The sequence below is a fragment of the Ammospiza nelsoni genome, chromosome 11 (genome assembly GCF_027579445.1).
Source record: "Ammospiza nelsoni isolate bAmmNel1 chromosome 11, bAmmNel1.pri, whole genome shotgun sequence".
In the NCBI taxonomy this organism is placed as follows: Eukaryota; Metazoa; Chordata; class Aves; order Passeriformes; family Passerellidae; genus Ammospiza; species Ammospiza nelsoni.
The window spans coordinates 17,305,470-17,319,152 of NC_080643.1; the positions used below are offsets into that span (position 1 = coordinate 17,305,470).

A 13,683-nucleotide genomic window follows, 5' to 3' on the forward strand; every position below is an offset into this window, starting at 1 on the left:
CAGATGAACTGCAACCAGTATGCTCAGTAAAGGGCACAACACTGCTTACTCTTTTCCACTGTTTTCTTGGAATGACTTGTGAAATGAAACCCAGTAAATTCCATTAAAAATGAGAGATCTGATTCTAGGCTTTCAAGCTGAGCTTTCAGGTCTGATGGAGATTCATGTCCCTTGGTTTCCCCCTCAGTTTCTTCTTGGAGTGATTTTCTAGAATGGAAGAAAAAAAACCCAAAAGGTCAAAATACCCAGACCTAACATACTAGTACAGCAATATCATTAAATAAAAGGCATTAGTAATGGGATCTGATGGTTTTCAGACCCAAATCAGTTTCTAAGAAGTAAAGTTTCAGTTGGATCACATTGCTGGAAACAATAAACCTATTCTAACTTAAATAAACTCTTTCCATTCACTGCCAGGTAGACACAGCTTTTACTCCAAGTCTGGAGGTACAAATGCCCACTTAGAGATATGTGCAAAAACATCCAAGCAAAGGGAGCTAAGATGCCTTTACTCATATAAGTGACTTATTTTATCCATGGAGTTTACATTTACAAAGTCCTAACATCCCAAACAATTTTGACAAAGAAATTCTGTTAATCTAACAAATGAAAAAAAAGCATACATTGCCTTCAGTATCTCCTCCTCAGAAAAGAAGGCAGATTCTTGTCGCAAATCTTCATACTTTTCTGTCAGCAGCCTTATTTCTTCTTCCAGTGCCTGGATTTCCTTTTCATAAGCTTCAAAAACACCCTTGTCCATTTCTCAGAATCACTGCATAAAATAAGGATTTTTCTCAGGAACAATCAATTTTCTAAAATCACAAATATAACATTAGGCAATTGTTTCAAGATACAGAGCACTGCAGAGACAGAAGCTAAATTAGGGATCTAATGGAGTCAAAGGCTTTAAGAACTGTTTAATTAGTCATGATTTGATCCAGGAGTGCACTCAGCTGTTTTACATTTGCTGTAACAGAACAACAAGCTGCTCCACAGGTAAAAACCAATTGCAATCAGAACCCAGCTTTGGCCAATTGCCCTAATGACTCACCTGGGCAGACCAGGCACAGCTCCTAACACAGAGTAAGCAGCAGTACAGCAACACTGCAAACACGTTCCCAATAATTTAAAAAAAACCCCTCAGTTTTCAGGAAAAATAATAATCTGACATTCAGCCTAGCTACAACACATTCAGAAGCATGTGAAAGATATATGCAGCTCAGAATTAATGTGCTAATACTTTGACCAGGAAAAACCCAACATTTAGTTTTGTGTGTTTTTAAACCACCCCTGCTCTATGTGGTGTGCATTTCCACACTAACATCATTCAGTCAAAGGGGATGAGGGGGAAATTGCATTTTATTTGTTTATTTTCTAGGAAGCAGTGCCTTTATAACACACATAAGAAAACAACATCAAAAGCACGCTTTGCTTTAGAAACTTGGTTTTTTATGTGAGTAAAGGAAGCATATGCAATTAAATAATCACCCAGTGCTCACCAGATTTTTTTGGACTGGATATGGTGAAGAAAGTCATGGTCACAATAAAGAGTACGGTGTGAAAAAGGAAAACATTACCACAGCCAGAATGTTATCCCAGGACAGCTGATGCCTCTTTTAACAACAGTAACGGGAAACATAAACTACTTAGAGCTACTTAAAATCAAGGATTTCACTAGGCAGCAGAAGACTCAAACACTAATTATGACTTCAAAGATTTTATATCTAGAAAAAAATACCTACACTTGAATCAAGTAAAACAGAACTTTTACAAACAGTTCTCCTCTTATATATCACACGTGTATATTTACAAGTATCTGTGCATTAATATCACATCTTTCACATTTTGACGTACCTGCCCGTTTACAGCTCCGAGTATTTGACTTTATGCTGCCCCAGGAGGAGCTGGGAAGCGCTTTGGAGCCTTTGTGAGAACCGATCCGGTGCGTTCCGTGCACGCTGCTTCCCTGCGGAGTTTCGGACCCTCGCAGGGCGATGCTGAAATCGCGACTCGCCCGAGGAGCCGGGGCTGACCCGCGCCGAGGCTCGGGGGTGACAGAGGCGCCCTGGGGGGGAACGGGTGTCCGAGCAGGGCAGTGCGGAGCCCGGGGAGCCCCGGCAGCCGGCCCTGAGAGAGGAGCGGAGGGAGCCGGCGCTGAGGGGAGGGCGGTGAGCGGTGGGAGCCGGCGCTGAGGGCTCTGAGGGGAAGGGAGAGCTCAAACCCGGCGCTGAGGGGAAGGCAGTGAGCGATGGGAGCCGGCGCTGAGGGGAATGGAGCGCTCAGACCCGGCGTGGAGGGGAAGGCAGTGAGCGGGGGAAGCCGGCGCTGAGGGCTCTGAGGGCAGGGCAGTGAGCGATGGGAGCGGACGCTGAGGGGAAGGCAGTGAGCGGGGGGAGCCGGTGCTGAGGGGAATGGAGCGCTCAGTCCCGGCGCTGAGGGCGCTGAAGGGAAGGCAGTGAGCAATGGGAGCGGGCGCTGAGGGCCCTGAGGGGAATGGAGCGCTCAGTTCCGGCGCTGAGGGCGCTGAGGGGAAGGCAGTGAGCAATGGGAGCCGGCGCTGAGGGCTCTGAGGGGAATGGAGCGCTCAGTTCCGGCGCTGAGGGCGCTGAGGGGAAGGCAGTGAGCAATGGGAGCCGGCGCTGAGGGCTCTGAGGGGAATGGAGCGCTCAGTTCCGGCGCTGAGGGCGCTGAGGGGAAGGCAGTGAGCAATGGGAGCCGGCGCTGAGGGCTCTGAGGGGAATGGCGCGCTCAGTCGCGGCGCGCGCGCCCCGCACTTTTCGAACCGCGCGCCAACTCGCGAGCCCGGGCGCTACCACAGCTGCTGCCCCAGCGGGTGGCGCCGGCTGCGCCTTCCTTCCCCTCCCTGTCGAACAACAGCCGCTGGGAAATAATTCCCGAGCTCTCTATCATAAATAAAAGTAAAAAAGCCTTGCTTTGTCTGCTGTTCCTTTGTTCACGTCAATTTCTGCTCGCGCGTTCCGGAAAATTCCCCCGCTCTTCTTCCTGGTTTGTCACTTTCAAAGCGTCCGCTGCCACGGGAGCCAGCCCCCGTGTTCCCAGCACACCTGACCGGCCGGAAACAGGAACCCAGCGGAGGCGAGCGGCCGATCGGAATCCAGCGGCACGAGGAGGCGGAACCCTTTTTCTCGAGTGAGGGTTGGGAAAAGTTGCGGGGGGGAAGGTAAAGCGGTGGCGCTCTGAGGTTCGCACATGGCGGCGGTGAGGCCGGGCCGGGGACACAGCCGGGGCCGGGGTCCCTCAGGGTGCGGATCCCTCGACATTTCCTGGGAGGGGAGGGTTGGGCTGTGGGCTGTGTTCCCACCCTCGGGAACCCTTGGGTTATATTATAAAGAGCCGTTTGTGCTTATTCTCTGTGCTGTATGTGCATCTGCTCTTACGCTGTATGTGCATACGTTTATATAGCTCAGTTATATGGCTCAGTTATAGGGTTATGTGGTTTAAAAAGCCCCTGAGCTCCGGTTTCCTGCAGCAGCGCGGGGTTTGCTGTGTTACCCACTGCAACTCAAAGGAGCGCTCTGCTCATAAGGTTCTTCGCGGCTTTTAATGCACTGATTTGTCCCCGATTCGCTGTTCTAATCGCGTTAATTTGCGTGTCGCTGAAGTGTTTTGTCTCCCCGCAGAGGAACAGAGGGTGTGTTCTGGTGTGACACCGTGCCTCGGCAGCATGGAGAAGGAGCAGGTTTCCAAACGTCTCTATGTTGGAGGGCTCGGCCACACGGTTTCCAAGGCTGAGCTGGAAGAAAGATTTGGCAAATTTGGGCATGTTTTGGAGGCAGAGATTATTACTAGGAAAGATGATCAGGGTAAAGTTTTCTTTCAGTTTTTAAAAGTTATTTGCTTTTCTGTTTGGAGCATGAAATGGAATTTTTGCTTTAGAGACATTTCAGTTTTAAAGGAAATAATGAAACTGCATCAAGCTAACTTAATGTTTGTCATTGATCAGGGAATCCTACGAAAACTTTTGCTTACATCAGTGTCAACATTTCTGATGCAGATCTGAAAAAGTGTAAGTACTTTTTTGGTTTTGGTTTTTTTTTTTTTCTTTAGCTATGTTTTTGAGCCAAGTTACATTGCTGATAGCTCATCTTATATTGTCACATCCAGCTGTGGTCATGGTAGAGCCTCTTTCATGTTGCTGTCAGGTTGATTTTAGTTTCTTTAAGCTGCAGCTTTGTGGAAGCTGCTTTGCTGAAGTTTTCAGAAATTGCTGTGAGCAGATGGAAAAGATCCCTTGTGACTGAAGGAGGTATTTGTGAGTTTCAGAGCCTCAGGGAATGGTCTGCATGGAAGGGACCTTAATGATCATCTCATGATGGATGAGTCCACAGCAGGGACTCCTTCCACTGTCCAGGGGGCTCCAAGCCCTGTCCAGCCTGGCCTGGGACACTGCCAGGGATCCAGGGACAGCTGCTCTGGGCACCCTCTTTGTTTGTTCTAAGCCTTTTATGCCTCATGAGCTTTCATCAGATCTATGAAACACTGAAATTGATTTCTGTGAGAGGACACCCAAAGGAGAGCTGATGTAAAGCTCCTTCTGCAGTGTGCCCTGCCTCTGGGGAATGCTGCATTGGGCACTTCTGAAGGGAGAACTTCAGCTTTGGCTGTACATCTGCTGGTTTATTTGGATTTTGGCCCTTTCAGATGCAGCACTGACCCAAGTGAGCAGTCAGGTACAAGGTGGTGCTGAGGGAGCCTCAGGCTGTCATACAAGGAGACCCAGTGAACTCTGAGTGCTTTTTTTTTGATGTAGAAAATATTCATTTCCCATCTTTGTTTTGCAGGCATGTCAGTTTTAAATAAAACAAAATGGAAAGGGGGGACCCTGCAAATTGAGTTGGCCAAAGAAAGCTTTTTGCACAGGTAGAAACCAATATTTTATGTTGTTGCTAAAACTGCCTTTTTTCTGCTTTTCTGATAATGTCATGGCTGTAGTTTCATTTTGTACACTCTTATTGTTTCAATTTTGATGGATTCTCTGGGCTTTTGCTTTACCTTTGATGCTCCCTCAGAGGTGATGGGGTTCATCCCCTGAGGGGGGGAATTGCTGTTCTGTGGGAGGGGATCACTGCCAGCTCCAATCCTGCACCTTTTGCCATGGGTGATGTCCTTTCTGGTACAGGCTGGCCACAGAGAGGGAGGAAGCAAAGCTGCAGAAAGAAAAACCACAGAGAAATGACCAAATGTGCCTGTTGGAATCACTGAAACAAAAGGGAATTGTGGATTTCCACATGAGAGCAGTACCAGGTACAGAGGTGCCAGACCATAAGGTATGGTGGGGTAGATGTGCAAGAGAAATAAAACAACAAAAACCAAGCTCATTGCATCTAAATTCATGCCAAATTTATGATTTATGTAAAGAAACTTCATGATTAAGAGTGACAGTCCAAGCTGTGGAAAGTACTCTGAGGAAATAGCTTGTGTGTGGACAGAAGAGGGCTCCTGTCATTCTTTGCAATGAGTGGAAATGATCATGGTCGTACTGTCCACTGCCCTGTTCCTCATTTATGCTGGGAATATGCTTGTGTCACCCTTAAAAGCTTCTAAAGGGAATTATTTCCATGCACCACACAGCTTTTGGTGGCTGGGTTGGGCTTCAGCACAGGATCAGGGTCTGGCCGTGGTTACAAAAGTAAGAATGAAGTCACCTGACATGCAAATTTAGGCAACAATATTGATATTTATTACAAAGTTTTCAAAACTGTTTGCTAAGCACAGAGTGGTTTTTAAAATATTTTTTGTGAGAAGCGAGAAAAGAGCAAAATAATAGTGATCCTGTCTTTGTAGGTACCCTTGTCAATTCATAAACCAGAAACACCGTGCTGAAAACACTTGTAAAGAAATTTAGTTCTTTATTATGTCTCTTTATTTGTAGGTTGTAGAAATTTATTTTTTGGTTGATTTTGTTTTGTTTTGTTTTTGAGAAGGCTGGTCAAGTTGCATGGTAGGGTTCACTAAAGAGAATAAAGAATTAATCGCATGTGGTTCTTTATTAGTGTTTTCGTTATTCAAGAATAAACATTTGTTTTATTTCAGAGTTACTTCTACTCCTTTATTTAACACTGACTATTTTTCTTTTCTTTCAGAAATGGGTTGTTGGAAAATTTGGCAGAGTCTTGCCTATCCTGCACCTCAGGAATCAACAAAAAAATAAAATATCCTTTTCTGATTGTTTGCCCTTGAACACAATTCCCTTCCTTCTTTTGTCTTATGGGAAAACATTACTTGACAGTCCTAATTTTTACCCCTCTGTCAAGCTTAATTTACTGAAAACCCTGCAGTAAGTTTGTGTGACTTGAGCAGTTGTTTCACACTGCATTTAGTTGCTTAAAGCCTTATGTTCATAGCATGAGGAAAGATTCTTTGCTGTCCTTCCCTGCAGAATTCAGCCTCCTCATAAAGCCCTGGGTCTGCAGGAAGAACTGGGGACTTTGAGATCCTTAACTCATTCTCACGTGGTGAAGTACGACCCCTCCAAGTACTGCCACAACCTGAGGAAGCTGGAGGCAGAGCTGGCACCTGCAGCCCCTGTGGCCCAGCTCACCTGGAGCCTGCCAGGGGGGGATGGCAGCAGGAAGAGGAGAGGAGAATCCCCCAGGAAAGCTCCAGGGAAACGGAGGCAGCCCCTGGATGGAGCAGCTCTGCCCTCTGGGTGCCCCTCACGGCCCAGACACACAGACTCACCCCGGCTCGGCCAAAGATCAAAACCCAAACCTGCTGAGGAGCTGGAATTGTCTCCAGCAAGGAGAGTTGATGGGAAAATATCTAAAAATGCTAATGGAGTTAGAGCCAAAAATAATAGCAGTGTTTCTGATAGTGACATTGATTCTGAAGAGGAGATCAGAGCAATGGTGAAGAAAGAGGCACAAAGACAGAAAGCTGAAAATGTTGAGACTGAAAGTGAGCACTTGGAAATTGTTGGGGATAATTTTGAATTAAAATACAGTAGCCACTGGTCCTTAAGCAATTCGGATGCCATGAAGAAAGCTATCAAAGGAAGTAACAAAGAGAAAGAGGCAATGGAATGTGATAATGGTTATGATTCAGCAGATACAGATGAAATTATTGCTGAAAGTAAAACTCCAGAAGACGCGAAACAGGGGAGGATGAAAAATAAAGAAATATCAGCTAAAAAAAAAAGTGGTTTGGTAAAAAGCTCCTCATTGAAACCTTGCAGTTTAAAAGAAGAGCACACCGAAGGAAAAGGGAAAAGCAAAAAATCCAGAATTGCTGCCTTGCAGAGTACAGCAGAGACATGTGACAGTGACAACTCTTGTTCAGAGTCTGAAACCAGCTCTGATTATGAGTCCATGATGCAAAACTGTTACCACCTAGACCTTACCTTGGATGACTTAAAAGCACTGGCCACAGAAAACACTGGGACACCTGCAGAGGGGTCAGGCAGTGAACAGAGTCCTTGTCAGACCAGTGCTGAAGATAATCCCAAGGGTAATACTGTAAATAAACCAAAACTTTCTAAATCTCACCCTGCAGTTAAAAAAAACAACATCTGTCCTGAAGATGTGCTGGCTGATATTTTAGCAGGGGAGGAGGATGCTGTTGAGGAAAGCTGCAAGGGACAGAATAATTCACATTTGAAATACCAGCCCTTCAGAGGACTAGGGTCCCTTTGTGTAAAAGAGTCAAGTAAGGACAGCACTGGCTTAAAGAAGAAGTCTGTAGAAAGTTTGGGAGGTGAAGCTTGTACATCTCATTTTGGGGAGAAGTCATCCAAAAATCGGCCAGAGGACCATCCCTTGAGTTCACTTGAAGTCAGCAGCAAAAAGAGACACAAAGTGCCTTTTGAACACCATGAGGAGCTGTCAGCTGATGCCTCCTCAGCTGCTCAGAGCCTTCAGCCTGGTTCCAGGCCTCATTTGCAAGGGAAGAACAAAGGTGTGAGTTCCAAAGATCAAAATTCAGAGCACAGAGCTGCTGCTGCCAGAACTGATCATGGTGATGGGAGCAGTGACATGGACAGTGATGCTGCAGGGGCCCAGGAGCACCTTAAACAGCAGCTGAAGAGCCCAAAACCGCTTTCCAAAACATTAAAGAGGAATACAAGCCAAAAAAGCCCAGAATGTGAAGGTAATAAAGGTGGGAATGAGAACACCAGCCCTCGGGAAGATAAGGAGCTTTGTCTTCGAGCTGCTGCATCAAGGGAGCCCAGTACAACAGAAAAACAGCTCCAGGATAACCAGAGGAGACTGGCAGCTCTGGAACAGAGACACAAAGAAAGGGAATTACAGAAGAAACTCATTCAAGGAGCTCTTTCAAATCTGGTAATTAATTACAACTTCTACCTGAATAGTACACAATACAAGGAAGTGGGTAATTAATACATGTGGGATAAGATGTTTTAAAATCATAATCTGGAATTTCTAATGATGTTGCCAGTTTTCTTTTCAGAGTATACAAAATGCTGCATACCCCTCCCTGCAATACCTGTAGAGTTGCAAGAGGAATAGTGGGTTCCTCTTTTTGTGTCATGAAAACAACTTTCAGATAGTTGTGTCTGAGCACAGCAGGTATTTGATGTGTTTGACTTGACAGCTGACTCTTTCCTAGGACAGGCAGCCAGCAGGACAGCACAAACACATCATATTCGATTCTGATGTGGAAGATGAAGCTGAAGTGGATGAGGTGTTGAAAAAGGATGGAAGTTTGGGAAATGGGCATGGAGAAGTAAGTGTTACTGGGAAAAAAATCAGTATGACATAATCAGAAAGCTGAATTTTTATACCAAACTATCTCATATTGTAACACCTGAGTTTCCCTTTGCATGGGTATTTTGCCTATGGTTAAACTCAATAGTTGTAGCTGTAAAGCAGAATTGTACAAGGTGTGTGGACATGTAAGATTTGAAGCACAACGATCAAGAAGGAAGCTGGTTGTGCAAGAAATCTGCTTTTTCAGCTGAACTGGAGAGCACATGAACAAAGTTGGTACTGATTTACATTGTCTCACTGATGTGAACAGCTGCTTTTTTCTTCTTTTCTGTTTGTGTGACAAAGGATAAGGCAGCTCCCAAACCTTCGGGCAGACTGTTTGAGAGCAGTGAGGATGAGCAAGAGGATACGGATGATGAGCGATTCAAAATTAAGCCCCAGTTTGAAGGCAAAGCTGGTGAAAAAGTGAGTGAAGCCATTACTGTAATTTAGTTTTCCTCTAGGTCTCCATAGCACCTCTTCAGGAGAACATAATTTGTCTTTTCATTCTCTCTGAATATGATTTTGATGAACTTAAACCAGAATTCCCATAAGGAACGACATAATGTGTGGTGGGGAGTGGGAGGCATTTCTCTGACACTGTCATCTTCATATACAAAGAAATTACTGACAAAGGCATCAAAAGCTAAACATAAAGAGTATGTTGCCATTGTTATAGTAAAAAAAAGTTACTGAATTATGACTTTCTTCTCCAGTGCTTAATGCATCTGTTTCATTTGTTCAGCTCCTGCAGCTGCAATCTCGCTTTGGCACCGATGAAAGGTTCCGAATGGATGCTCGATTCCTTGAGAGTGATAGTGAGGAAGAAGGTAAAGCTGATCACATTTCCTTCTGTTACTACTGGCCACAGAACCTTCCAGCAGCCTTTCTTGCTGTACTGGGATCTTGTGTAGAGCATCTGTCAGTGTCAGGGTTGCACAGTTGTTAAATAAATGCTCTGACTTTGCCATGAAATAGAGGCTTGTGACATTTCTAATGAAAGGTTTTCTACAGTGCAAGGCAGGAAACCTTCAAGTAGCTTCAAGATAAAAGGAAGTGATGTGTTCATAGGTGTGAGCTCTACTAGTGCTATAGTAAATGTTATGCATCCCACATGACAGGCTTAGCAGAGTAAATAGAGAATGTATTTCTTTTTCTCTTAGCAGAGACAAACAGCGTAAAGGCAGATGAAGAAGAGGAGCTTGCTGCAGAGAAAAAGAAAAATCTGCAAATACTGGGAAGCCTCCTGAATATCAACTTGGAGCAGCCCAAGCCAAATAAAACAGCCACAAGTGTGAAGAAATTCAAGTATGAATCATCTGCTATCAGTAAAGAAGGAGATTTAGGAAGGCTTAGGAAGGAAGCTGAAAGATCCTGAAATCTTTGAATTTTGGAAGATAGGCATAAAGGGTTCTTGTGTGTTGTTTTAGGTTTCTTACTCCACTAGACCATTTGAATCTATGCAGTGTTTGGTACTAGAAGAAATATATCCACATCTGTATGGATAGCTGTATTTATGCAGCTCCTCAAGAGATGATCAAGTGCAGGTCCTCAATACATAACAAAAACGTGAGGGCTGTGTTTAATCGGAAGCATCACAATTTGATTAAATCCACTTCTTATATGTTTCCTGACCCAGACACTGACTAGAGGGTGCTTTCTAACTGCCAGTTACATTTTGGATCAATTCAGACCTTGTTTGGTAAAGGAACTAATGTGAATCTTGCTCTGACTGTAAAGTTTTGAGATAGCTTTCATTTTGGCATTTAGATTGCACACTGGTGTTTCTTTTTCTTTCTATTTTTACAGAGATATTAATGCCCTCCGTTATGATCCAACAAGAGAGGACCATGCAGTTTTTGAAAGGAAACCAAGTGCTACAGAAAAGGAGAGGTAGTATTACAGCTTGGTAACTAAGTTGTGTTTCTTCCCATGGAAAGATGGTTATACCAACAGACTGAGTTTGAAACCATGCAGATAGATCTGATTCTAATTTAGTTCTCTCTCCGGTTGCTAAAATCAAGATATAATAGGAACTCTGACTACTAAAACCAACATGTAGTGTCATCTTTCCTTCCTACTCCATCTACTTTCTGGATGCCATTTTCTGTTCTCACTGAAGGTCAGAAAGGTCAATTCAGGAACTTGGAGATTTGCAGGTCTGTGGGAAAAGCTTAACAAATCTATATTAAAGATTTGATCAGATTAGGAAATCTGTGCTACCGTGATTTCTGTGTAACCGTGTAGTCAGTGAAAAGTCACTTAAGGATGTGGCTAATTAAAAAGGACTCTGGTTCCTGCCTTTACACTCCAACCTCAGATGTTTCCCCAGTGCTTACCCTTGATTATGAACCACTCCTTAATGGGCTTGGATATGCTTAGGGAGATATTCAGAGCAAGGTGGCTCTTAGGGAAGCTGTGTCTGAAAAGGACGTGTGCTGTGTTGCTATCCTTGAACAATCTCATTTCAGTAGAGCCAAAAGGAAGATGAAAGAAGAGAGTGAGACACTGCCTCAAGTGTCTGAAAAAATCTATTATGATATTGCTGCCGACTTGAAAGACTTGTTTGGATCTTCAAAGAAAACACCAGAAAAGATGGAGGAAATACCCTGGGACAAAGAGGATGCACAGGACTCTGCCCCAGATGACCATTTGGGACCTTTGCCTGATAATGACGCTGCTCTGGAGACGAGTGCTTTCAAGTTTTCCTTCTTTGGAGACACGGAGGAGTTGGGCATCAAAGAAGGTAAGACCAAAATGTCTGAGATCCCTAGAACAAAGTAGAAAATACTGGAGCAGAGATGTAGCTTAGAAAATCTGGCAGGGTCAGATTCTGTCCTTCCTAAATCTCTCTTCTCCACTGTAAGTATTTCATGTGAAAGGAGGAATTTTTCCTGACGAGTAGAGGAATAATCTGGTTTTGGCTTTTTTTCTCTATTGGTGCTGTCATTGCAGAGCCTTACGCGCTTGGGACAATAAAGCCGGTAAAAGCCACATGGCAAGAGGATCCACGTTTCCAGGACAGCAGTTCTGAGGGTGACGATGAGCCTGAGATGACAGAAATGGAACAGGACCAAGAAATGCAAGTTGCATTTCTCTTTGCTGTTTACTTGGCTGTAGTAGTTGGATGCTGTGGGAATATTAATAGCAGCACTCAGGGAATGGGAAAGGGACATTGCACACCTCTGAGCAATGAAAGTCGTCTTGGAAAACCGTGTGTGCTGCACACAGTCAAAACTCCCAGCAGCCCATTGGATGTGAATGTGAATATGGAAAGAAAGAGTAGAGCACAAGAAACTAACAGGGTCATTTTGCTTTGACCAACTCCAAACTGAGTTTGGCCAAAAGCCCAAGACACAGTCAGTTTTCTCTTTAAAAGAGGGTTTTGTAAAATAAAAAGCTCTGTTGGGTTCCTAGGGAATAAAGCTTTTCAATGGATGCCATTTCTCTGAAGCACTACAGGTTTAACTTGTGTTCATGAAATTTGATAGTACAATTTAGGATGCTCAAATCCCTTTTTTCCTTTTCTAGGTTTCTTTCTTTACCACGCACAGAAAGTGCTAGAGCTTTTTTCTTCTCCAAAGATGATGAACGCCTTAGAGGTACGACAGAATTTCTTTATCCCTTTTTGTATTTTCTATTAATGGAATTGAGTGAGGAGGAAAAAATGCTGCCTAGTTATCCAAGTTTTCTAGTCAAAATTTGCCACCCTCACTTGTGATCCAAGTTGTGGCAGAATCCTGTGAGAAAGTCCTGGCAAAATGAAGGTCAAGCAAATTTCTGGCTTTCTTTTCTTTCAGACAATTACCCAATAGGAATCTGGACTTTTAGAGTTTACCAAAAACTTAGTCACTTGACAGGTTACCTACACATTTTGGTTTCTTGCCAGCGTATCTTAGTGAACTGCAGTCTTCCAGCCTGCTTTACAGAGTGTGTTGAAATGGAGAGCTCAGGCCTCAGCAGGCCTCATTTCTGGGGGAAGATGTGGGGTGCTGGTGCTGAGCTTCTAATGCAACAGCTGCAATTTCAGTGCAATTCAGACTGCAGCCTGTTGAGGGAAAGTGCTGCTGCCTTTGATTGTTCTTAGCACACCAGGCTGCCGTAGGGAACATTTCTGCTGGAGCCAAGGTGTGGTGGGGGCAGGAGAACAGGAAGGGTGTGAGAATTGATTTCTGATTTTAGTGCTGCGTTGGACATGATTGTTAGAAGCAGCAGCACAATCACATGTGTTTAAGGCTATTAATTGGACGTTTCTGTTGTGCAGAAGGCCCGAAGTTATTCTGTAGATCTGAAGAGCTCAGTGAAGAAAAAGAGGGTTGGGAAGACAAACGTAGATTATTGCTTGAGGTGAGTATGGAACATCTGTTCCCTGGTAAGCCAAGGTGAAAATGAGCGGGGGGAGGGATTGCAGGTATGAATGTGCATGCAAAATTAATTCAGGACCTCAAGACGTGCTTGAAAGTTTTTAACGACTAACTACAAATATTTTTTACTCTACTGCTGTGCATAACATCATGTTGTGTTGTCCAGTCAGGTAAACCACTGCTTCTCTGTATGTTAAAGCAGCAGCTACTTAACTGTATATAATGAATGTATTTTAAGAGATACAGTGAATTCAAAAACTTCTAATACTATGTTGTATACTTATCACTTTCAGGAATGCAGGAAGAAGCACAAGGATGCCAAAAGAAAAGTGAGAGCAAAACAATAAATTTTCTTTCACAGATCAAAACCTTTTCCTTTATTGTTCCTTGAAAGTGTTGCCAAACAAGGTTACTTTGAAAATGCTTTCAAAGCTCTGACAGGGATCAATATCAGCAAAGCCTGTTAGGCCGTGTTTGGGAGCTGGGGCTGAGGCTCTCGTGCCCTGGGGAGCCACGGGAAGGCTCCAGGCCTGAGTGTGCGGCCAGGCCGGGGCCATTGAGCTGCAGCCCATCCCTGGTGGATGCAAGGGCAA

The 13,683-nt window shown here is 44.3% G+C and overlaps 2 protein-coding genes across 5 annotated transcripts in view; one reads left to right on the forward strand and one right to left on the reverse strand.

The window, feature by feature from the left end:
- The window catches only part of CENPP (centromere protein P), a 114,476-nt gene extending 111,584 nt beyond the window's left edge, over positions 1 to 2,892 (reverse strand). Inside the window, exons 1-4 of one of the 3 annotated variants that reach the window (XM_059480455.1) lie at positions 2,814 to 2,892; positions 1,855 to 2,065; positions 624 to 772; positions 50 to 207 (exon numbers count right to left, since the gene is read on the reverse strand). In XM_059480455.1, the coding sequence (XP_059336438.1) occupies positions 50 to 207; positions 624 to 760 (295 nt within the window). In that variant the 5' untranslated portion in view covers positions 761 to 772; positions 1,855 to 2,065; positions 2,814 to 2,892. Of the gene's footprint in view, positions 1 to 49; positions 208 to 623; positions 843 to 1,854; positions 2,151 to 2,813 lie in introns of those variants that run through there. The other 2 variants (XM_059480454.1, XM_059480457.1) reach the window with 2 other exon arrangements.
- Positions 2,893 to 3,205: 313 nt separating this feature from the next.
- On the forward strand, positions 3,206 to 13,457 carry NOL8 (nucleolar protein 8). 2 transcript variants are annotated; one of them, XM_059480392.1, is made up of 17 exons: positions 3,206 to 3,263; positions 3,642 to 3,824; positions 3,965 to 4,027; positions 4,803 to 4,881; positions 5,141 to 5,288; positions 6,105 to 6,173; positions 6,474 to 8,300; positions 8,587 to 8,703; positions 9,033 to 9,152; positions 9,472 to 9,556; positions 9,890 to 10,034; positions 10,536 to 10,619; positions 11,198 to 11,472; positions 11,682 to 11,808; positions 12,258 to 12,328; positions 12,991 to 13,073; positions 13,384 to 13,457. In XM_059480392.1, exons 2-17 carry the CDS (start codon positions 3,686 to 3,688, stop codon positions 13,435 to 13,437), a joined length of 3,486 nt encoding a protein of 1,161 aa, XP_059336375.1. In that variant the 5' UTR covers positions 3,206 to 3,263; positions 3,642 to 3,685; the 3' UTR covers positions 13,438 to 13,457. The 2 variants fall into 2 exon arrangements, with proteins under 2 accessions (XP_059336375.1, XP_059336377.1); XM_059480394.1 differs by having other exon boundaries at positions 3,214 to 3,219.
- The last annotated feature ends 226 nt before the right edge of the window (positions 13,458 to 13,683 follow it).

What these genes read in the sequence shown, in the direction of transcription:
- NOL8 (XM_059480392.1), top strand. Translation starts at nt 3,686, where the DNA reads ATGGAGAAGGAGCAGGTTTCCAAACGTCTCTATGTTGGAGGGCTCGGC. An exon ending in ACAAGTGTGAAGAAATTCAA is followed by an intron (nt 10,035 to 10,535) that starts GTATGAATCATC and finishes CTATTTTTACAG; the next exon opens with AGATATTAATGCCCTCCGTT. An exon ending in GGAGTTGGGCATCAAAGAAG is followed by an intron (nt 11,473 to 11,681) that starts GTAAGACCAAAA and finishes CTGTCATTGCAG; the next exon opens with AGCCTTACGCGCTTGGGACA.